A 24,733-nucleotide genomic window follows, 5' to 3' on the forward strand; every position below is an offset into this window, starting at 1 on the left:
AGTGTTTTTGGGTGAACAAGTCAAATTTCTTCAGCTCCTGAGGTTGAAGAGGCGCTGTTGCACCTTCACCACGCCGTCTGTGTGGGTAGACCGTTTCAGTGTAGTTAAATTAAAGTAAAACAAATATGAATAGTGAAGTACAGTACAGATGCTCAAAAAAACGACTTAAGGAGTAGGAGAAGTACTTTAAGTATTTTTTACTCCTGCATTTTTACACGTCTGCAGTTCTACTACTCTGAGAAGTAGGTTTGGCCTAGTGACACAGTGGCCAGCAATAATGACACAACGGCCAGTAATAGTGACACAACGGCCAGTAGGCTAAACAGTTTGCATGTGTTCGATGAGGAATTATATCATAGCAATGAGTGCAACATAGCGGTTATAATATGACATTGATGGCAAAATGTTTCAACTAGTAAACATAATAAACCTGGACCATGGACTTGCAGCATTCGGTCAGGACTCCTGCCACATAAGTGAGGGAAAATGCTCATACACTGAACAGAGAAACAGGCTACAGACAGTAACCTAACCATAATGCATCCATGAATGTAACGCAGTAGCCTGTGACACAGCACAGGCAATGACAAGATCATTAGCATTACAAGTTACTACAATCATATACAGCTCGGGGGAAAATTAAGAGACCAGTCTTTATTCCACAGCTGTATTAATGTAGCCTACTGGTACACTAATGATAGTGAGTATGATAGAAGCAGCAGCAACACTAGAGCTTCAGGTGCTCCTGCAGAACTGGAGGTGCTCAGTTCAGAGTCAGACTCAGAGCAGGAACCTTCAGGTACAACTGAAGAGCACAAACCTAAACATGTAGTTTATGATTTTAATTCATATGTGCTTTATTTATGAGATTATCAGTAGGACTGTAATCAGGGGCAATACCTTGTACATTTGTATGTGCTATGATTGGTGTATTCCTAGTGAGTTTGAGGGGGCACCCATAGCCATACATTACCAACAAGATGTTTGTATTTTGTAATGTGGATAACATTCTTCCCAGATAAACATAGTGCCAAATTTCTAACTAGTTTGGTACCCGTTGCATCAACAAATAGGGTTAGCCTACAAATTAGCAATCTGGTGGTTTGCATGAACAGGGTGGCCTGGGATGGAGTCAAATTCCCAGCCTGAATTGTTGTTTCAGTCCGCCACTGGGGGGCGTGATACACCCAAAAGGGCCACATCGTGACACTGTAAAAGGTAAATGTTGATTGGTAAAAAAAAGCTTTGACATAAGAGCTCATCTTCTAAGAGAAATCCTAAAACAATTCAGAAACATGATGAAGCCAGACTGAGACCATTTTGCCGTAAAGCACGTTGTTTTAATTGATGCTATAAGGAAGTGAATACACGAGAGAAAGGGTGAGAGAACCAATCAGACACAAGGTCATTCTAACCATAATACTGTTCCATCTAGTGACTGTAGCTGTAGGTGTAGTAGACAGTGCTCATCTTCAGCTGGCAGATCTCAGTATGTGTTCCTGGGCAGATGGTGGTGCTGCAGGTTCCCATGTAGCGATCTGGTCCGATGACATCATCCCACACCTAATCATAATAACAATAGTAAAAATCACCATGATAATCTTCTTCCTCCTCGTCATCATAATAGGGAGTTACATAGTGATTTTCCAGTGCTCAAAACACTTTGCATAGTAAGGTGGGAAACTCACCTGCAGCGTCAGGACAGAGTTGGGAAGGATGTTAACAAAGTTGAACTGGTCGGGCCAAGTGGGGTTGGCCTGTTTCTTCAGAATGCTGCTCTTGCCATGAGATGAGCCGCACCACACCTGAGGAAGAGAATGTTGTCAATAGACTATTAAATTATTATGCATTAAATAGTAAATTGTTAACGTATGAGGAACCAGTATATGTACATTATAATTAATTCATTCATTCGATTGTTCGTTCATTCATTACTTCATCTAACAAGTAAATAGCCAATCACTGACATTATCAATATTCACACGTTACTGTAGGCTACTTGATATTTAAACAAATGACAGCTGACTGTCTACTGTTTACTGTTTGATTATTGCTGTCTCTCTGTCTTCTGTGTTATGATGTCCTGTCCTGTCTGTAACATCACTGTACTTCTGTTTTATCTCCCCACTTGACAGTTTGTTGTTGTAAATAACAATGTTGCGGTAACTGACTGTTCGGGTTACAGAAATAAATGAGGTAAATTCACCTTGACGTAGGGGTCTGGTTTTGAGAGAAGGCGTCCTTTCAGGTTGGAGGCACGAATATCATACACTCTGATGGGGCCGTCATTCAGGTCACAGTGGTACAAGAGCCAGGGTGCATAGCACCAGCAGTCCCAGGTACAGAGAGAGAGAGGCCATGGTACACTGTCTGTGAGAGAGGGGAGGTAGGTGGACAGGAGGGGAAGATAAACATGTCATAGAGCTTGAAACTAACACCTCAAACTGTATTCAGAGAGTCAAATTGAGCTGAAAGTTCAGGATATATTATCAGTGTTAAGAGATTAGTCGTGGAAGAAGAGACGGACAGAGAGAAATAAATTGAAGATGCACAAGAACCAATCCTGAATAAGCAGAAATACAGGCTCTTGTTCAATTGGAGATAGTAGCTTTTCAGAAATGTTTGACATCTACACCAGCGCATCCTGGATGGAGGGAGATGACACTTGATACAGAAACTGTAATGGTGTTACACATTCAGTTCTGACAGCAAACCTGGCTGAGAAGTCTTCCAGTGTACTCAACCAAACAGACAATCAATTTCTATATCTGCCAATCTAAAAGCGCTTTTTGGAAAGCCACTCACTGTCTGCAATCGACTGAATCCCAGCCACAGTCTCCAGAGATAAGAACGGTAAGATGGAGCCATAACAAAGAGAGAGGTAGTAGAACAGCACAACAGATCATGTCTTACCTGGATATTCTTGAGCTGTACGTCTGTCTTCTCTAGTCACCCAACTGCTGATGGTCCTTACTGTGCCATCTAGCTGTTTATAAAGATCTCAGCCCCTCCCCCCCACCCACCCACCCACCCACCAGGTGGTATGATGACCCACAAGTGGTATGTTAGGACTACTTAACCAATGAGAGCACACCTTATATTACCACGAGACGTATGGAAGCCTATAACTTGTAACAACAAATTCTGATTACTATCTGAAATGCTGATTGAACTAATTGTATTCCAGATCATGTCAAAAGGCCAGCCCAGTGAATCAACAGTTAGGTAAGGGAGAGGACATTGCTAAGAGTGACGTGGGTAAATAGTACTGCATACAATCTGTAATTCTTCAGTAATACCATTAATCATTATATACAGTGCATTCAGACCCCTTGACTTTTTCTACATTTTGTTTCTTTACGGGCCTTATTCTTAAAATCATTTTAAAAAAAATCTTAGCAATCTACACTCATTACCCCATAAGTGACAAAGTGGAACAGATTATTTGACATTTTACCAAATGTATTTAAAACCTTTTGTGACTAGGGGGCAGTATTTTCATTTTTGGAAAAATAACATTCCCGTAGTAAACGGGATATTTTGTCAGGACAAGATGCTAGAATATGCATATACTTGACAGCTTAGGATAGAAAACACTCTAAAGTTTCCAAAACTGTAAAAATATTGTCTGTGAGTATAACAGAACTGATATTGCAGGCGAAAGCCTGAGTAAAATCCATATCCGGAAGTGCCTCATGGTGTTGCTGCAGCTTCCACCAGTCATCCCAGGTTGGATCCTAAAGATAACTTATTGTAATATAAATAAGGACTTAATTATCACCATGTGGAAATGTTCCCTTTTATATGGACCTTATCCAGTCACCCTGTCATAATTGATACCAACCCCTGACACCACATGTAGATTCACAGCTGGCCCAGATCTCAGTAATGTCTCTAAACCAACACCTTATATAGTTCTCAGTAATGTCTCCAAACCAAACCTTATATAGTTCTCAGTAATGTCTCCAAACCAAACCTTATATAGTTCTCAGTAATGTCTTCCAAACCAAACCTTATATACTTCTTAGTAATGTCTCCAAACCAAACCTTATATAGTTCTCAGTAATGTCTCTAAACCAAACTGTATAGGGTTTCTCAGTAATGTCTCTAAACCAAACTGTATAGGGTTCTCAGTAATGTCTCTTAACCAAACTGTATAGGGTTCTCAGTAATGTCTCTAAACCAAACTGTATAGGGTTCTCAGTAATGTCTCTAAACCAAACCGTATAGGTTATCAATGATGTCTCTAAACCAAACCGTATAGGGTTATCAATGATGTCTCTAAACCAAACCGTATAGGGTTTATCAATGATGTCTCTAAACCAAACCGTATAGGGTTCCACTGATATCTCTAAACCAAACTGTATAGGGTTCTCAATGATGTCTCTAAACCAAACCGTATAGGCTTCTCAATGATGTCTCTGAACCAAAACTGTATAGGGTTCTCAATGATGTCTCTAAACCAAACTGTATAGGGTTCTCAATGATATCTCTCAACCAAACTGTATAGGGTTCTCAATGATGTCTCTAAACCAAACCGTATAGGCTTCTCAATGATGTCTCTAAACCAAACTGTATAGGGTTATCAATGATGTCTCTAAACCAAACTGTATAGGGTTCTCAATGATGCCTCTTGATACTACCCATCCCGGGTTCGGGAGTGTAATCATCAAATGACACTAATTAGCATAACACAACAGACATAAATATACTAGAAAATATTCCTATTCATGAAATCACAAGTGAAATATATTGAAACACAGCTTAGCCTGTTGTTAATCACCCTGTCATCTAAGATTTTGAAAATATGCTTTACAGCCAAAGCAAGACAAGCATTTGTTTAAGTTTATCGATAGCCTAGCATAGCATATGACTAGCTAGCAGCAGGCAACCTGGTCACGAAAATCAGAAAAGCAATCAAATTAAATCGTTTACTTTTGATGAGCTTCGGATGTTTTCACTCACGAGACTCCCAGTTAGATAGCAAATGTTCCTTTTTTCCAAAAATATTATTTTTGTTCTTCACGTTTGGCTGAGAAATTGACCGGAAATTGCGGGGTCACTACAACGGCTGAAATATATTCCAAATTAGCTCCATAATATCAACAGAAACATGGCAAACGTTGTTTATAATCAATCCTCAAGGTGTTTTTCAAATATCTATTCGATAATATATCAACCGGGACTGGTGGCTTCTTAGTAGGATAGAGAGAAACAATGGCCGTATTTGTCCTTTACGCACAAAACACTCTGAGAGACTTCAGCTGACCACTGACGCAATGTTGACGTTCAGGCTCCTTTCTCAAAATAAAAGCCTGAAGCTATGTATTGTGACACTAGACACATTAGGGAAGCCATAGAAAAAGGAATCTGGTTGATATCTCATTCACTGCTCAATAGGGACGCATAGGAACGCAGAGCTTTCTAAATAAGAGTCCCTTCCTGATTGGATTTTTCTCAGGCTTTCGCCTGCAATATCAGTTTTTGTTATACTCACAGACAATATTTTTACAGTTTTGGAAACTTTAGAGTGTTTTCTATCCTAAGCTGTCAATTATATGCATATTCTATTCATCTTGTCCTGACAAAATAGCTGTTTACTTTGGGGACGTTATTTTTCCAAAAATGAAAATAGTGCCCCCTAGCTTCAAGAGGCATTACATTATCTGATCTGCTGATTATGAACATAGTCCAAACCTTAGAATAACAGAAAGTTATATTAATAACAGGAAGTTATATTAAACTCAGGTTTAATCCTGAAACATGATGAAGTCAGACTGAGAACATCTTGCCGTAAAGCACAATTTCTTTAATTGATGCTATAAGGAAGTGAATACATGAGTGAAATGGTGAGAGAACCAATCAGACACAAGGTCACTAAGGTCATAGGTTACAGTCAAATGATCATTCTGTTGCACCTGTTCCTTCTTGTAGCTGTAGGTGTAGTAGATGGTGCCTCTCCGATGCACTTACAGTTTCAGATTTTGTAAATATGACAACATTTGTGACTTGTATATTCCATCTTCTTGAATTGCATTAGCTTTGTGAGGTCATTCAAATGTGCCTGTTGCTCTTCTGACTTATTTGTGAGTGACATCACATATTTGACTGCTTTTTTACAGATAGGTTTGTGCAGATTTAAGATACTGAATTCAGATTAGGACATCCTCAGATCTCATGAAAAATAAGTTAAAAATGAATATATCACAATGACTTTTAGAAATGCATCTGTTTGGTATCCTAGCTTCCTTTCCTTGATCCCTTTACTTCCTTTTCTCCTTTCTTTCCCTGGATTCCTCTCCTACTTTCTTATTCCCCTTTCCTTTCCTCCTTCCTTAGCTTCCTTTCATAGCTCCCTTTCATACTATCCTTTCCTACCTTCCTTTATTTGGACTTTCCTACCCTCCATTCCTTCTTTCCTAGCTTCCGTTCCTTGATCCCTTTCCTTATTCTCCTCTGCTCATTTGCTTTCCTAGCTCTCTTTCCTCCTATCCTTTCTTATTTGTGTTCCTTTCCTCCTTTCCTAGCCTCCTCTCCTCCTTTTCTTGCTCCCTTTCCTCCTATATTTTCCTAGCTACCATTCCTCTTTTACTAGCTTAATTCCTTGGTCTTTCACATCTTCCATTCCTCCTTCCCTAGCTTCCTTTCCTTTACTCCTTTTCTCATTTCCTAGCTCTCTTTCCTTTCTTTCCCCTGACTATTGTAGTGTCGTTGTGCCTTCTACACTACTAGTACTGCTACTATTACAGTCATTATAACAGTAGCAGCAAGTCAGTGGCCCTGTGGTAGAATGTCCACCCTGAGATTGGAAGGGTTCAATCCCTGGTCGAGTCAAACCAAACAGAGACTAAAAAAAATGTGACCTGATGCCTTGCTGCTTTGACACTGAGAGTTAAAGGGGAAGTGTTTTAGAGTGTTTTCTAACATGCTTTGGAGTGTTTGAGTGTTTTAGAATGTTTTCTAATATGCTTTAGAGTGTTTAGAGTGTTTTTTGTGAGTGTTTGAGTGTTTTAGAGTGTTTTCAAATATGTTTCAGTGTTGTGGACCGTTATAGTGTTTTTGAGTGTTTTCTAACATGTTTGGAGTGTTTAGTGTTTTTTGTGTGTTGTAGAGTGTGTACTAATATGCTTTAGAGTGTTTTAAAGTGTTTTCTAATATGATTTAGAGTGTTTTAGAGTTTTATAATATGCTTTAGTGTGTTTTAGAGTGTTTTCGTATGTGTTTAAGAATGTTAAAGAGTTTTGTTTTAGAGTGTTTTGGAGTGTTCTATATTTTTGTGTGTTTTATAAGATACTTTAGTGTGGTTTAGTGTTTTAGAGTGTTTTCTAACATGTTTTAGTGTGTTGTGGAGATTTTCAGAGTGTTTTGGAGTGTTTTAGTGTTTCTAAAATGCTTTGGACATAATAGTCATTGGCACACGATGTCTGAGCAAAATGTGACAACCTCATACATACATGTGTACTTTATTGAATAGACAATAAAATACAAGTAAAACACACTCAAACATAGTGTGGCAAAAGTAAGGTCTGGGTGACTTTGTATCTTTCATTCCTGGCCTATTAATATAGACAGCATGTTAGTACTACAGGTGACCTGTCTGACACATGTCCTTTGCAGGCAAATTTTACATACACCTTAGCCAAATACATTTAAACTCAGTTTTTCACATTTCCTGACATTTAATCCTAGTAAAATTTCCCTGTCTTAGGTCGGTGAGTGCTCGGAAAGTATTCAGACCCCTTGACTTTTTCCCCATTTTGTTACATTACAACCTTATTGTAAAATGGATTAAACCGTTTTTTTCCCCCATTATCAATCTTCACACAATACCCCATAATGACAAAGGAAAGATGTTTTTTAAGAAATATTTGCAAATATATAATAAAAGGACATATCAGATTTACGGGACACCTCGACAACATCTGGTGAAATTGCAGAGCGCCAAATACGAATTAAATTGCTATAAATATTAAATGTATATAAAATCTCAAGTGTAATATATCAAAATAAAGCTTAACTTGTTGTTAGTCCAGCCGCCATGTCAGATTTCAAAAAGGCTTTACGGCGAAAGCAAACCATGCGATTATCTGAGGACAGCGCCCCGCATACCAACACATGAAAAACAGATTTCAACCAGGCAGGTGCGCCACGAAAGTCAGAAATAGCGATATAATTAATGCCTTACCTTTGATGATCTTCTTCTGTTGGCACTCCAAAAGGCCCCAGTTACATAACAAATGGTCATTTTGTTCGATAATGTCCTTCTTTATATCCATAAAAACTCAGTTTAGCTGGCGATTCTCAATCAATAATCCACTCAGTTTCCCTCCATCAAAATGCTTACAAAATGAATCCCAAACATTACTCAATGTCAAACAATGTCAAACAACGTTTATAATCAAACCTTAGGTGTCCTAATAAGCAAATAAACGATAACATTTAAGACAGAGAAAAGTATGTTCATTACCGGAAATAAATAAGAATGAAAAAATCCACCCCCTTTGAATCATCTTATCTGGAAGGAGAAAAACATGCTACTTCTACTTTTGTCTATGAAATGTTTTCCACAACGACTAGCTACATTTATTTGTATCACGACACATTTATTTTGGGATTACAATGAGCCAATGAGGATGATATGATGGTGTGTCTCCACATGCCTGACTGAGCAGTGAGGTCATTCCTCAAAAAAAGGTGTTCGATCAAATAAAGTTATTTTACAAAGACATAAAATGAACAACAGACTTTCAGCATACTTGTAGAGATGGCCACTCAACAAGCTCAGAACTGACAGAAATGACTGACTGGGTGAAGGAAATTGATAGTAAGAAGTTAGAACTCAGCACAGCCTTTGATGTCATTGATCATTAATCTATTGCTGAAAAAACATAGGTGTTATGGATTTGCATCCTCTGCCTTATTATGGATTGAGAGTTACCTATCTAATAGGACCCAGAATCGCCTATCTAATAGGACCCAGACTCACCTATCTAATAGGACCCAGAGTCACCTATCTAATAGGACACAGAGTCACCTATCTAATAGGACCCAGAGTCACCTATCTATAGGACCCAGAGTCACCTATCTAATAGGACCCAGAATCACCTATCTAATAGGACCCAGAATCACCTATCTAATAGGACCCAGACTCACCTATCTAATAGGACCCAGACTCACCTATCTAATAGGACCCAGACTCACCTATCTAATAGGACCCAGAGTCACCTATCTAATAGGACCCAGGACCCAGAGTCACCTATCTAATAGGACCCAGAGTCACCTATCTAATAGGACCCAGAGTCACCTATCTAATAGGACCCAGAGTCACCTATCTAATAGGACCCAGAGTCACCTATCTAATAGGACCCAGAGTCACCTATCTAATAGGACCCAGAGTCACCTATCTAATAGGACCCAGAGTCACCTATCTAATAGGACCCAGAGTCACCTATCTAATAGGACCCAGAGTCACCTATCTAATAGGACCCAGAGTCACCTATCTAATAGGACCCAGAGTCACCTATCTAATAGGACCCAGAGTCACCTATCTAATAGGACCCAGAGTCACCTATCTAATAGGACCCAGACTCACCTATCTAATAGGACCCAGACTCACCTATCTAATAGGACCCAGACCTCACCTATCTAATAGGACCAGACCAGAGTCACCTATCTAATAGGACCCAGAGTCACCTATCTAATAGGACCCAGAGTCACCTATCTAATAGGACCCAGAGTCACCTATCTAATAGGACCCAGAATCACCTATCTAATAGGACCCAGAATCACCTATCTAATAGGACCCAGAATCACCTATCTAATAGGACCCAGAGTCACCTATCTAATAGGACCCAGAGTCACCTATCTAATAGGACCCAGAGTCACCTATCTAATAGGACCCAGATTCACCTATCTAATAGGACCCAGATTCACCTATCTAATAGAACACAGATTGTTTTCATTAATGGAGGCTGACCAGAGCACACATCCTATGATACAGGCTAGAGAACAACAACAGCAGGTCAGCAACAACAGGTTTCCTTTCCAACTCACCACAAAGTCACTACCATAGAAATATCATGAATAGAACGGGTGTCCCCATTGAAGTAAATGATGTGCATTTTCTCAGGTCAGACGGCTGTCTACACTGATCTGTGTGATAGCAAACTCTCAGGGGTTAGCTAAAAATAAGATTAGTCACAATAAGCTATCCTAGCATTCGAAAATGTTACCAAGGCAGCGATGTCCGCTGAATCCCCTTTCATCCTCAAAAGAGTCCGAGTTAATCTTAACAAAAACTATAAATCTGTATCTCATATCGACCAAGTCTTCACAACCTTATTCCACTATCTAATTAAGATATATTCTGGTTGTAGAATCAGTATTTATCAAATTCGAAATGTGCATGAAAATTAGCAATCTAGCTAGCTTGTCAGCCTGCTGGCAGAATCCATCTAAAATGCAGCTCACACACTCATTTAAAAAAAAAACATTTATTTAACTAGGCAAGTGAGTTAGAACAAATTCTTATTTTCAATGACAGCCTAGGAACAGTGGGTTAACTGCCTTGTTCAGGGGCAGAAAAACATATTTTTACCTTGTCAGCTCAGGGATTTGATCTTGCAACCTTTTGGTTACAAGTCCACTAGGATAACTTCCACCCCAAAGTATTCAATGCTGAATCCCTCCACTAGCTAGCTAGTGTAATGAACATTTTGCTTATAGCAAAAAAGAGTTTTCATTATATGACAGTGTATGTTCTGATGTGATTAGTTCTGCAGCACGCTGACAGCTCTAGCTGTGACTGTTATCACGCTGGCCAAATGTAGCGAGGCACAGTGCCAGCTGTCAGTTACAAGCTGATTTCTGACAACAGTCCATTATCTTTGGTGCTGTACAACTTCATCAACAAGCTGGCAAACAAGCTTCTGTAAGGGCCATTCAAATAAGTTTGCTCTAGGCTGCTAGTTGGAGTGAGTTTGCTCAACTGATCGAGCTGATAGAGCATGGTTTGCAGTACTAGCAAGTGCGTCATAGCTACGGAGAGCGCAAGTATAGAGCACCACAACATGCGTTTATTTTAAGTGTTTCCAAAAACCCACATGGGAAAAATGAATGGTGGAAAAACGCTTGTATCCATTTCCCTGTTTGACCGTTAGGTGTTATGGGTATTATGACACCTCCACTGTGGGAATCTATAGGTAGCTGTAGCCAGAGGTACAAGAAGCTAAGCGAGAGGGATCACTGAGCCCAAAATCTGCCTTCTCCAGCAAGTGTCTTTTTGTTTTGTTTTGTTTTTCAGTCACCAAGCGAGGAGTTTTTGTATGGAGGTCAATGAGAGAGTGTCGAATTTGGTTAACAAATAGTTTAATGGCTTATTTGCTACATGTGGCTTATTTGTTCAAAACGAAGTTTCAGTGTACTGATATAAGTAGGACGGACATGTGACATCCCTGCAACTTGGGGACAAACACTTTAGAGAGCCCTGTAATATCCTGCTAGGATATATTATGTTCAGTATGATTACGTCTAGACTATCACATGCTGCATCCCTGACATAAAGGTCTCGGAAGTTTACGTCAAGTGCACATACATTACTTTTGGGTTGAGATGGTGAGAAATAAACAAGTCAATTCAATATTCGTTGTCAATCCCTTTCCTTTAATTTTAAACACTAAGAGTGACAGTAAAGTGGAAATGTAACATGGTGTCCGAAAGAAAGAAAGAAACTCATAATCAAAATAATAAAATGAGAATCATCTGGCTTTCCAACACAGAGGATGGATTGGGATTCATCAAACTTACCTGGCTCGTGGAGAAAGTTTCAACAGCATGTCCAACTAATGTTCTCTGGATTGTTACGTGCTAAGAACGAGATGGAGAAGTGCAGCTATCTCCTGTTGTGGATTGGGGGGAAATGACGAGATGTATTTAATACGTGGACACTTACAAACACAGAGGCAAAGATAGTGAAAACGTATTATGACAAGTTTGAGGAATATGTCATAAAAGTTTCAAGAAAATCTACATGGAGTTAGCAAGTCCTTCGAGTATTTTGTTACCCAGGTAAAGTTGACAGTTAAAGACTGTAACTATCCAAACAGTGACGAGATGGTTAAAGATCGGATTGTTTTTGCTACGAACTCACATGAAGTGCATGAAAAGCTATTGAGTCATGGCTCATCAGATTTGACTTTGGAAAAGGACATAGACATTGTCACGCTCTGACATTAGATATCTCTGTTTTCTTTATATTTTGGTTAGGTCAGGGTGTGACGAGGGTGGGTATGCTAGTTTTTGTATTGTCTAGGGTTTTTGTATGTCTATAGGTTTTGTAGGTCTAGGTATTTGTATGTCTGTGGTGGCCTGACATGGTTCCCAATCAGAGGCAGCTGTTTATCGTTATCTCTGATTGGGGATCATATTTAGGTAGCCAATTTCCCTTTTGTGTTTGTAGGTTCTTGTCTATGTGTAGTTGTCTGTCAGCACTCATTTGTTTAGCATCACGGTTCATTTTGGTTAGTTTGTTCAGTGTTCATTCTTATAATAATAAAGAATGTACGCATACCACGCTGTGCCTTGGTCTCCTTCGTACAACGAATGTGACAGACATTGCATGCTCATCCAACTGTACAGAGAGACTGACACAAGAGATCACGTTGGAACAAACATTGAGCAATCATTTGCTTGGACTGGAATTGCACAAAGTTAGATTTAAACTGAATGCAGGTGCCCAGGTGAACATAATACCAGCAACATGTCAACTCACAGGGTGTGGTGGTGAACCACTGGATGTTAAAATGGATCTGACATAAGGACACTGCAGTCATGTTAGAGTTCTACATTCTCAGCACACAAGGGCTTGTCTAGACATGGATTTAATCAAACGGGTGTTGTTTGTCAATGCAAATGCAACACTGAGTGAAACACAGAATGTAACTAACATTATGGAGGAGTTATCTGACATGTTCCAAAGTATAGCAGAACGCAGCACGCCTGAAAGCTCAGCTGGACGTCATAGAGAAAGGCAAAATCGTTGTAAAGGAGACTGAGCCTACAGACTGGATCTTCAGGTTTGCTCCCAGACTGTCAGAAGTAAACACACCACTACGTCACCTCCTGAAACAGAGCAGTGAGTTCGTGTGGGACATAATTAATGACGCTGCGTTCCAGCAGATGAAAGAGCCAGAACCTGTGCTCACCTATTTTGACCCCCACAAGGAATTCAAGTCAAGGCTGAGGTAGTCTCATTACCTAGAATCAAATGTCTGTCATGGGAAATGTTGAAGGAATTTAATTCCTCTGTTTTAATTCCCAATTAAAATTAAACACTGTTATTCACAAGAATTTGTAAGACCCTTATTTTATAGGAATGGTGTTAAACGGTGTTAAAAGTCAAGTATCAGCCTTTAATCAAGAGAGTACTGAGTACATACACATTTTACCACAGGTTATAAACTGAAAATGACGTCAGCGTTTTCTCAATTTTCAGTCTCTTCTTGACACTGGTAGAAAGGCTCTATAGCTCTCAAGCCTTCCCTCCTCGCCTAGAGCCAAGGTCAGTCAGTGTAGATAAGCATTCTAGACTGTCTGGATAGTAGTTCATTCATTTGTACCAAGGAACAGACCATCATCGTTCTAAACTCTTGACTACATTCACTACATTATATTCAATACTGGGAGCAAGAGAGAAAATTCATACATGTACAGTAGCATAATAGTATTCTGATTAGTAATCCTGATTGAAATGTATACATAATTAGTCATTATAGATAAAAAATTCCCTTAACAGGAAACTATGCCTAAGAGATTATGGAGGACTGAAGATAACGGTGCAGAATGCCTTGTGAATTTTTTGGGAAATTAATGTCCCTTAAACTGACCAAATAATAGTACTTTTATGCTGATCTGCTCACACCTGGGCAACAACACCCAAACTGGATAATAACTCAAAACAACTTGTAGGGCTAGAGAATTTTATAGACAAACACTATCAACGCAGTCAAAACAAAAAAATGGCGGAGAGTAACCACGGAAACAATGGAGAACCAAACTCTAAAAGAAAACTAAGAGACTCTTCGACTGACACAAGATTGACTATATTTACCACCCTGTACGGTAAGCGTGGAAACCAAACTGCTAAAATCTGTAAATGATCAATTAGACGTGTTGGAGTTAGTTCAGATAGATATACAGTACCAGTCTAAAGGTTGGACACACCTACTCATTCAAGGGTTTATCTTTATTTAGACTATTTCCTATATCGTAGAATAGTAGTGAAGACATCAAAACTATGACATGACACATATGGAATCATGTAGTAACCAAAAAAGTGTTAAACAAATAAAAAATATATTAGATGTTCTTCAAAGTAGCCAACCTTTGCATTGATGACAGCTTAGCACACTCTAAGCATTCTCTCAACAAGCTTCACCTGCAATGCTTTTCCAACAGTCTTGAAGGAGTTCTCACATATGCTGGGCACTTGTTGGCTGCTTTCCTTCACTCTGCGATCAAACTCATCCCATACCATCTCAACTGGGTTGAAGTCGGGTGATTGTGGAGGCCAGGTCATCTGGTCCAGCACTCAATCACTCTCCTTCTTGGTCAAATAGCTCTTACATAGCCTGGAGGTGTGTTTGGGGTCATTGTCCTGTTGAAAATAAATGATAGTCCCACTAAGCGCAAACCAGATAGGATGGCGTATCTCTGCAGAAGCCACTCTTTATATGTTAATTGCTGAATCTCAGTTTGCCATGTTGGTATTATGGTTTTGTTTTGTTAGCTTAGGAAAATATGTGGTACATTCTTGGTGTATTATATTTCTTAACCACAAGGGTTTGACGTTGAGTCATTTTCAGGTTCATTTGATATATTTCAATGCTAAAATGGATGACAGTTTATTCTGATGTTGTGAATATGAGATTACACATGGAAACACATTTATTTGTATTATAGTAAATTAGGAATTATTAGAAATGGTTAAATCCACTATACTATCACAATGACTTTGATAGACATTTCAATTGTTATTTTCTTAGTATATTATACAGCAGAATTATGGAGAATTGCTGTGATAGTGCTAATTATATCCCGTTGACTACTCATCATTCATCCATACTGTGGGTGTATTGCAGCTTTGGAAATAAATGAACTATCCATCCATTACTCCTTCCTGTGTTGACTAACTGACCTGGGGGACAGGACCAGGAAAGTCACACTCTGGTAATCCATGACTGTGCCTTGAATTCGAAATACATCACAGACAGTGTCACCAGCAAGCACCTCCACAACCATCACACCTCCTCCTCCATGCTTCATGGTGGGAACCACACATGCAGAGATCATCCATTCACCTACTCTGCATCTCACAAAGACACGGCGGTTGGACCAAAGGACAGGTTTCCACCGGTCTATTGTCCATTGCCCAAGTTTCATGGCCCAAGGGCTGTCAGGTTTTTAATGACCACACTGATTATCCAATGGGCTGTCAGGTTTTTAATGACCACACTGATTATCCAATGGGCTGTCAGGTTTTTAATGACCACACTGATTATCCAATGGGCTGTCAGGATTTTAATGACCACACTGATTATCCAATGGGCTGTCAGGATTTTAATGACCACACTGATTATCCAATGGGCTGTCAGGTTTTTAATTACCACACTGATTATCCAATGGGATGTCACGTTTTCAATGACCACACTGATTATCCAAGGGCCTGTCACGTTTTTAATGACCACACTGATTATCTAATGGGCTGTCACATTTTGACCACACTGATTATCCAATGGGCTGTCACGTTATTAATGACAACACTGTGATTGCCCAATGGTCTGTCACCTTGTTAATGACCACACTGTGGGTCATTAATAACTACCTGTCATGTTACCTGTCACCTTCATAATGACCACACCGTGGGTCATTAATAACATTAATAACTACCTTGCTTGAATGATGTCAAATTCATGCTTTTCATGCTTTTCTCCTTCCATAAACCAACAGCTGTTTCAAAGGGGGTGAGGTGGAGTTTAAAACACACACTAGAACCTGAAAGGATACTCTTGTGAATCCTCTGCTGAAGTAGGTCATCAAGGAGGAGAGCAGACTCCTCCTTTACTGACTAATAAATTAACACTCTACTCAACCTCTCAACCACTCATTAGTTTCCCTGTCACTGACATACATTTTATTCACTGGGAGATTCTCATTTGGCCAAAAGTCTGTCCTCTCCTCGACTCCTCTGTCCTCCTCTGTAAGTCGTTCTGAATAAGAACGTCTGCTGAATGACTAAACTGTAAATGTAATGCTCTGCTCTCAGCTGTTTTCCTGTTCAAGAACATCCGTTAGATAGTCAACAGAAACTATCTGTTGTTGGAAAGCAGTCTCTAGTTCGGAGGTGCTTTGTGGACACGGGCCCTGATCTAGACCCGTCTTCATGAAGAGTGTTCATAACAGTTTTACTAATTAGATCATATTGAAGCAGATTGTTCTGGACTGGGAAAACCTGATCCTAGATCAGCACTCTTAATCTGAGACACTATGAATAAGGGACATGTAATGCCAGGGGTGTAATGGAGAAACAGAGAGTTCAGGGTAGCGCTACTTTTAATTCACCACACATGTGAAACCGACGCCAACCCAAACGAATGCCCCAAAAACACGGGGAACTAAACAGTCCAGAAAATACACACATACACGGACAACCGTGACCTACAGTCGTGCACAAATGTACAAACAGAATAATCCCGCACACCCAGCAGGCGGGCCGGCTGGATAATAAAGCCCAACCAATAAACCTAATTAAATACAGGTGTAACTAATAAACAGACAAGGGGGAAAAAAGCATCAGTGGCAGCTAGTAGGCCGGTGACGACGACCGCCGAGCGCCACCAGAACAGGAAGGGGAGCCACCTTCGGTAGGAGTCGTGACAGGACAGGTCTCCCCTGATCTGAGACACTATGAATAAGGGACAGGTCTCCCCTGATCTGAGACACTATGAATAAGGGACAGGTCTCCCCTGATCTGAAAGCAGTGGTGGAAAAAGTACTCAGTTGTCATACTTGAACAAAAGTAAAGATACCTTAATATATAATGACTGAAGTAAAAGCGAAAGTCACCCAGTAAAATACTACTTGAGTAAAAGTCTAAAGGATTTTGGTTTAAAATATACTTATTTATCAAAAGTAAATGTCATTTCTGAAATATACTTAAGTATCAAAAGTATAAATAATTTCTTATTCCTTATATCAAGCCAACCAGACGGACGGTACAATATATATTTACTTTTGTTTTTGGGATAAACAGCACACTCCAAAACTCAGACATCATTTACAAATAAAGCATTTGTCTTTAGTGAGTTCGCCAGAGCAGAGACAGTGGGGAAAAGTTATCTTCATAAGTGTGTGAAGTTGACCATTTCCATGTGCTGCTAAGCATTCAACATTTCATCAGTACTTTGGGGTGTCAGGGAAAATGTATGGAGTAAAAAATGAATTATGTTATTTGGGAATCAAATCAAATCAAATTTTATTGGTCACACACACATGTTTAGCAGATGTTAATGCAAGTGTAGCGAAATGCTTGTGCTTCTAATTCCGACCGTGCAGTAATAACTAACAAGTAATCTAACAATTTCACAACAACTACCTTATACACACACAAGTGTAAAGGAATGATTAAGAATATGTGCATATAAATATATGGATGAGCGATGGCTGAACGGCATAGGCAAGATGCAGTAGATGGTATAGAGTACAGTATATACATGTGAGATGAGTAATGTATGGTATGTAAACATTATATAAAGTGGCATTGTTGACGAGTGATATATTTATTACATCCAATTATAAATTATTAAAGTGCCTGGAGATTGAGTCTGTATGTTGGCAACAGCCACTGAATGTAGTGATAGCTGTTTAACAGTCTGATGGCCTTGAGATAGAAGCTGTTTTTCAGTCTCTCTGTCCCAGCTTTGATGGACCTGTACTGACCTCGCCTTCTAGATGAACACGGGGTGAACAGGCAGTGGCTCGGGTGGTTGTTGTCCTTGACTGTCTTTTTGGCCTTCCTGTGACATCGGGTGGTGTAGGTGTCCTGGAGGGCAGGTAGTTTGCCCCCGGTGATGCGTTGTGCAGACCTCACTACCCTCTGGAGAGCCTTATGGTTGTGGGCGGTGATACAGCCCGACAGGATGCTCTCGATTGTGCATCTGTACAAGTTTGTGAGTGTTTTGGGTGACAAGTCAAATTTCTTCAGCCTCCTGAGGTTGAAGAGGCGCTGTTGCACCTTCACCACGCCGTCTGTGTGGGTAGACCGTTTCAGTGTAGTTAAATTAAAGTAAAACAAATATGAATAGTGAAGTACAGTACAGATGCTCAAAAAAACGACTTAAGGAGTAGGAGAAGTACTTTAAAGTATTTTTTACTCCTGCATTTTTACACGTCTGCAGTTCTACTACTCTGAGAAGTAGGTTTGGCCTAGTGACACAGTGGCCAGCAATAATGACACAACGGCCAGTAATAGTGACACAACGGCCAGTAGGCTAAACAGTTTGCATGTGTTCGATGAGGAATTATATCATAGCAATGAGTGCAACATAGCGGTTATAATATGACATTGATGGCAAAATGTTTCAACTAGTAAAACATAATAAACCTGGACCATGGACTTGCAGCATTCGGTCAGGACTCCTGCCACATAAGTGAGGGAAAATGCTCATACACTGAACAGAGAAACAGGCTACAGACAGTAACCTAACCATAATGCATCCATGAATGTAACGCAGTAGCCTGTGACACAGCACAGGCAATGACAAAGATCATTAGCATTACAAGTTACTACCATCATATACAGCTCTGGTGGAAAATTAATAGACCACTCCAAATTAGGAGACCACTCTTAATTTATTCCACAGCTGTATTAATGTAGCCTACTGGTACACTAATGATAGTGAGCATGATAGAAGCAGCAGCAACACTAGAGCTTCAGGTGCTCCTGCAGAACGTGGAGATGGTCAGTTCAGAGTCAGACTCAGACCAGGAACCTTCAGGTACAACTGAAGAGCACAAACCTAAACATGTAGTTTATGATTTTAATTCATATGTGCTTTATTTATGAGATTATCAGTAGGACTGTAATCAGGGGCAATACCTTGTACATTTGTATGTGCTACGATAGGAATATACTTAGAGAGTTTGAGGGTGCACCCATAGCCATACATTAAACAAATGTTTGTATTTTGTAATGTGGATAACATTCTTCCCAGATAAACATAGTGCCAAATTTCTAACTAGTTTGGTACCCGTTGCATCAACAAATAGGGTTAGCCTACAAAATTAGCAATCTGGTGGTTTGCATGAACAGGGTGGCCTGGGATGGAGTCAAATTCCCAGCCTGAATTGTTTCAGTCCGCCCCTGGGGGGCGTGATACACCCAAAAGGGCCACATCGTGACACTGTAAAAGGTAAATGTTGATTGGTAAAAAAAAAAGCTTTGACATAAGAGCTCATCTTCTAAGAGAAATCCTAAAACAATTCAGAAACATGAAGCCAGTCTGAGACCATCTTGCCGTAAAGCACGTTGTTTTAATTGATGCTATAAGGAAGTGACAAGGTCACAAAGGTCATAGGTTACATTCTAACCATAATACTGTTCCATCTAGTGACTGTAGCTGTAGGTGTAGTAGACAGTGCTCATCTTCAGCTGGCAGATCTCAGTATGTGTTCCTGGGCAGATGGTGGTGCTGCAGGTTCCCATGTAGCGATCTGGTCCGATGACATCATCCCACACCTAATCATAATAACAATAGTAAAAATCACCATGATAATCTTCTTCCTCCTCGTCATCATAATAGGGAGTTACATAGTGATTTTCCAGTGCTCAAAACACTTTGCATAGTAAGGTGGGAAACTCACCTGCAGCGTCAGGACAGAGTTGGGAAGGATGTTAACAAAGTTGAACTGGTCGGGCCAAGTGGGGTTGGCCTGTTTCTTCAGAATGCTGCTCTTGCCATGAGATGAGCCGCACCACACCTGAGGAAGAGAATGTTGTCAATAGACTATTAAATTATTATGCATTAAATAGTAAATTGTTAACGTATGAGGAACCAGTATATGTACATTATAATTAATTCATTCGATTGTTCGTTCATTTATTACTTCATCTAACAAGTAAATAGCCAATCACTGACATTATCATATTCACACGTTACTGTAGGCTACTTGATATTTAAACAAATGACAGCTGACGGTCTACTGTTTACTGTTTGATTATTGCTGTCTCTCTGTCCTTCTGTGTTATGATGTCTGTCCTGTCTGTAACATCACTGTACTTCTGTTTTATCTCCCCACTTGACAGTTTGTTGTTGTAAATAACAATGTTGCGGTAACTGACTGTTCGGGTTAAAGAAATAAATGAGTAAATTCACCTTGACGTAGGGGTCTGGTTTTGAGAGAAGGCGTCCTTTCAGGTTGGAGGCACGAATATCATACACTCTGATGGGGCCGTCATTCAGGTCACAGTGTACAAGAGCCAGGGTGCATAGCACCAGCAGTCCCAGGTACAGAGAGAGAGAGGCCATGGTACACTGTCTGTGAGAGAGGGGAGGTGACAGGAGGGGAAGATAAACATGTCATAAGAGCTTGAAACTAACACCTCAAACTGTATTCAGAGAGTCAAATTGAGCTGAAAGTTCAGGATATATTATCAGTGTTAAGAGATTAGTCAGTGGAAGAAGAGACGGACAGAGAGAAATAAATTGAAGATGCACAAGAACAATCCTGAATAAGCAGAAATACAGGCTCTTGTTCAATTGGAGATAGTAGCTTTTCAGAAATGTTTGACATCTACACCAGCGCATCCTGGATGGAGGGAGATGACACTTGATACAGAAACTGTAATGGTGTTACACATTCAGTTCTGACAGCAAACCTGGCTGAGAAGTCTTCCAGTGTACTCAACCAAACAGACAATCAATTTCTATATCTGCCAATCTAAAAGCGCTTTTTGGAAAGCCACTCACTGTCTGCAATCGACTGAATCCCAGCCACAGTCTCCAGAGATAAGAACGGTAAGATGGATGCCATAACAAAGAGAGAGGTAGTAGAACAGCACAACAGATCATGTCTTACCTGGATATTCTTGAGCTGTACGTCTGTCTTCTCTAGTCACCCAACTGCTGATGGTCCTTACTGTGCCATCTAGCTGTTTATAAAGATCTCAGCCCCTCCCCCCCACCCACCCACCCACCCACCAGGTGGTATGATGACCCACAAGTGGTATGTAGGACTACTTAACCAATGAGAGCACACCTTATATTACCACGAGACGTATGGAAGCCTATAACTTGTAACAACAAATTCTGATACTATCTGAAATGCTGATTGAACTAATTGTATTCCAGATCATGTCAAAAGGCCAGCCCAGTGAATCAACAGTTAGGTAAGGGAGAGGACATTGCTAAGAGTGGACGTGGTAAATAGTACTGCATACAATCTGTAATTCTTCAGTAATACCATTAATCATTATATACAGTGCATTCAGACCCCTTGACTTTTTCTACATTTTGTTTCTTTACGGCCTTATTCTTAAAATCATTTAAAAAAAAATCTTAGCAATCTACACTCATTACCCCATAATGACAAAGTGGAAACAGATTATTTGACATTTTACCAAATGTATTTAAAACCTTTTGTGACTAGGGGGCAGTATTTTCATTTTTGGAAAAATAACATTCCCGTAGTAAACGGGATATTTTGTCAGGACAAGATGCTAGAATATGCATATACTTGACAGCTTAGGATAGAAAACACTCTAAAGTTTCCAAAACTGTAAAAATATTGTCTGTGAGTATAACAGAACTGATATTGCAGGCGAAAGCCTGAGTAAAATCCAATCCGGAAGTGCCTCATGGTGTTGCTGCAGCTTCCCACCATGTCATCCCAGGTTGGATCCTAAAGATAACTTATTGTAATATAACATAAGGACTTAATTATCACCATGTGGAAATGTTCCCTTTTATATGGACCTTACCCAGTCACCCTGTCATAATTATACCAACCCCTGACACCACATGTAGATTCACAGCTGGCCAGATCTCAGTAATGTCTCTAAACCAAACCTTATATAGTTCTCAGTAATGTCTCCAAACCAAACCTTATATAGTTCTCAGTAATGTCTCCAAACCAAACCTTATATAGTTCTCAGTAATGTCTCCAAACCAAACCTTATATACTTCTTAGTAATGTCTCCAAACCAAACCTTATATAGTTCTCAGTAATGTCTCTAAACCAAACTGTATAGGGTTCTCAGTAATGTCTCTAAACCAAACTGTATAGGGTTCTCAGTAATGTCTCTTAACCAAACTGTATAGGGTTCTCAGTAATGTCTCTAAACCAAACTGTATAGGGTTCTCAGTAATGTCTCTAAACCAAACCGTATAGGGTTATCAATGATGTCTCTAAACCAAACCGTATAGGGTTATCAATGATGTCTCTAAACCAAACCGTATAGGGTTATCAATGATGTCTCTAAACCAAACCGTATAGGGTTCTCAATGATATCTCTAAACCAAACTGTATAGGGTTCTCAATGATGTCTCTAAACCAAACCGTATAGGCTTCTCAATGATGTCTCTGAACCAAACTGTATAGGGTTCTCAATGATGTCTCTAAACCAAACTGTATAGGGTTCTCAATGATATCTCTAAACCAAACTGTATAGGGTTCTCAATGATGTCTCTAAACCAAACCGTATAGGCTTCTCAATGATGTCTCTAAACCAAACTGTATAGGGTTATCAATGATGTCTCTAAACCAAACTGTATAGGGTTCTCAATGATGCCTCTTGATACTACCCATCCCGGGTTCGGGAGTGTAATCATCAAATGACACTAATTAGCATAACACAACAGACATAAATATTACTAGAAAATATTCCTATTCATGAAATCACAAGTGAAATATATTGAAACACAGCTTAGCCTGTTGTTAATCACCCTGTCATCTAAGATTTTGAAAATATGCTTTACAGCCAAAGCAAGACAAGCATTTGTTTAAGTTTATCGATAGCCTAGCATAGCATTATGACTAGCTAGCAGCAGGCAACCTGGTCACGAAAATCAGAAAAGCAATCAAATTAAATCGTTTACTTTTGATGAGCTTCGGATGTTTTCACTCACGAGACTCCCAGTTAGATAGCAAATGTTCCTTTTTTCCAAAAATATTATTTTTGTTCTTCACGTTTGGCTGAGAAATTGACCGGAAATTGCGGTCACTACAACGGCTGAAATATATTCCAAATTAGCTCCATAATATCAACAGAAACATGGCAAACGTTGTTTATAATCAATCCTCAAGGTGTTTTTCAAATATCTATTCGATAATATATCAACCGGGACTGGTGGCTTCTTAGTAGGATAGAGAGAAACAATGGCCGTATTTGTCCTTTACGCACAAAACACTCTGAGAGACTTCAGCTGACCACTGACGCAATGTTGACGTTCAGGCTCCTTTCTCAAAATAAAAGCCTGAAGCTATGTATTGTGACACTAGACACATTAGGGAAGCCATAGAAAAAGGAATCTGGTTGATATCTCATTCACTGCTCAATAGGGACGCATAGGAACGCAGAGCTTTCTAAATAAGAGTCCCTTCCTGATTGGATTTTTCTCAGGCTTTCGCCTGCAATATCAGTTTTGTTATACTCACAGACAATATTTTTACAGTTTTGGAAACTTTAGAGTGTTTTCTATCCTAAGCTGTCAATTATATGCATATTCTATTCATCTTGTCCTGACAAAATAGCTGTTTACTTTGGGGACGTTATTTTTCCAAAAATGAAAATAGTGCCCCCTAGCTTCAAGAGGCATTACATTATCTGATCTGCTGATTATGAACATAGTCCAAACCTTAGAATAACAGAAAGTTATATTAATAACAGGAAGTTATATTAAACTCAGGTTTAATCCTGAAACATGATGAAGTCAGACTGAGAACATCTTGCCGTAAAGCACAATTTCTTTAATTGATGCTATAAGGAAGTGAATACATGAGTGAAATGGTGAGAGAACCAATCAGACACAAGGTCACTAAGGTCATAGGTTACAGTCAAATGATCATTCTGTTGCACCTGTTCCTTCTTGTAGCTGTAGGTGTAGTAGATGGTGCCTCTCCGATGCACTTACAGTTTCAGATTTTGTAAATATGACAACATTTGTGACTTGTATATTCCATCTTCTTGAATTGCATTAGCTTTGTGAGGTCATTCAAATGTGCCTGTTGCTCTTCTGACTTATTTGTGAGTGACATCACATATTTGACTGCTTTTTTACAGATAGGTTTGTGCAGATTTAAGATACTGAATTCAGATTAGGACATCCTCAGATCTCATGAAAAATAAGTTAAAAATGAATATATCACAATGACTTTTAGAAATGCATCTGTTTGGTATCCTAGCTTCCTTTCCTTGATCCCTTTACTTCCTTTTCTCCTTTCTTTCCCTGGATTCCTCTCCTACTTTCTTATTCCCCTTTCCTTTCCTCCTTCCTTAGCTTCCTTTCATAGCTCCCTTTCATACTATCCTTTCCTACCTTCCTTTATTTGGACTTTCCTACCCTCCATTCCTTCTTTCCTAGCTTCCGTTCCTTGATCCCTTTCCTTATTCTCCTCTGCTCATTTGCTTTCCTAGCTCTCTTTCCTCCTATCCTTTCTTATTTGTGTTCCTTTCCTCCTT

General features: G+C 39.5%; 1 protein-coding gene across 1 annotated transcript; it reads right to left on the bottom strand.

Moving 5' to 3' along the window:
- Positions 1 to 1,316: 1,316 nt before the first annotated feature.
- On the bottom strand, positions 1,317 to 21,233 carry LOC109894965 (protein C2-DOMAIN ABA-RELATED 1-like). Its single transcript, XM_031819185.1, has 5 exons — positions 21,133 to 21,233; positions 20,430 to 20,592; positions 19,918 to 20,034; positions 19,645 to 19,792; positions 1,317 to 1,415 (listed from the first exon to the last, which is right to left on the bottom strand). Exons 2-4 carry the CDS (start codon positions 20,580 to 20,582, stop codon positions 19,661 to 19,663), a joined length of 402 nt encoding a protein of 133 aa, XP_031675045.1. The 5' UTR covers positions 20,583 to 20,592; positions 21,133 to 21,233; the 3' UTR covers positions 1,317 to 1,415; positions 19,645 to 19,660.
- Between the last annotated feature and the right edge of the window lie 3,500 nt (positions 21,234 to 24,733).

The sequence above is a fragment of the Oncorhynchus kisutch genome, unplaced genomic scaffold (assembly GCF_002021735.2).
Source record: "Oncorhynchus kisutch isolate 150728-3 unplaced genomic scaffold, Okis_V2 scaffold1930, whole genome shotgun sequence".
NCBI classification, from domain to species: Eukaryota; Metazoa; Chordata; class Actinopteri; order Salmoniformes; family Salmonidae; genus Oncorhynchus; species Oncorhynchus kisutch.

What these genes read in the sequence shown, in the direction of transcription:
- LOC109894965 (XM_031819185.1), bottom strand. Translation starts at nt 20,582, where the DNA reads ATGGCCTCTCTCTCTCTGTACCTGGGACTGCTGGTGCTATGCACCCTG. An exon ending in AACCAGACCCCTACGTCAAG is followed by an intron (nt 20,035 to 20,429) that starts GTGAATTTACTC and finishes TCTCTTCCTCAG; the next exon opens with GTGTGGTGCGGCTCATCTCA. An exon ending in ACTCTGTCCTGACGCTGCAG is followed by an intron (nt 19,793 to 19,917) that starts GTGAGTTTCCCA and finishes TATTATGATTAG; the next exon opens with GTGTGGGATGATGTCATCGG.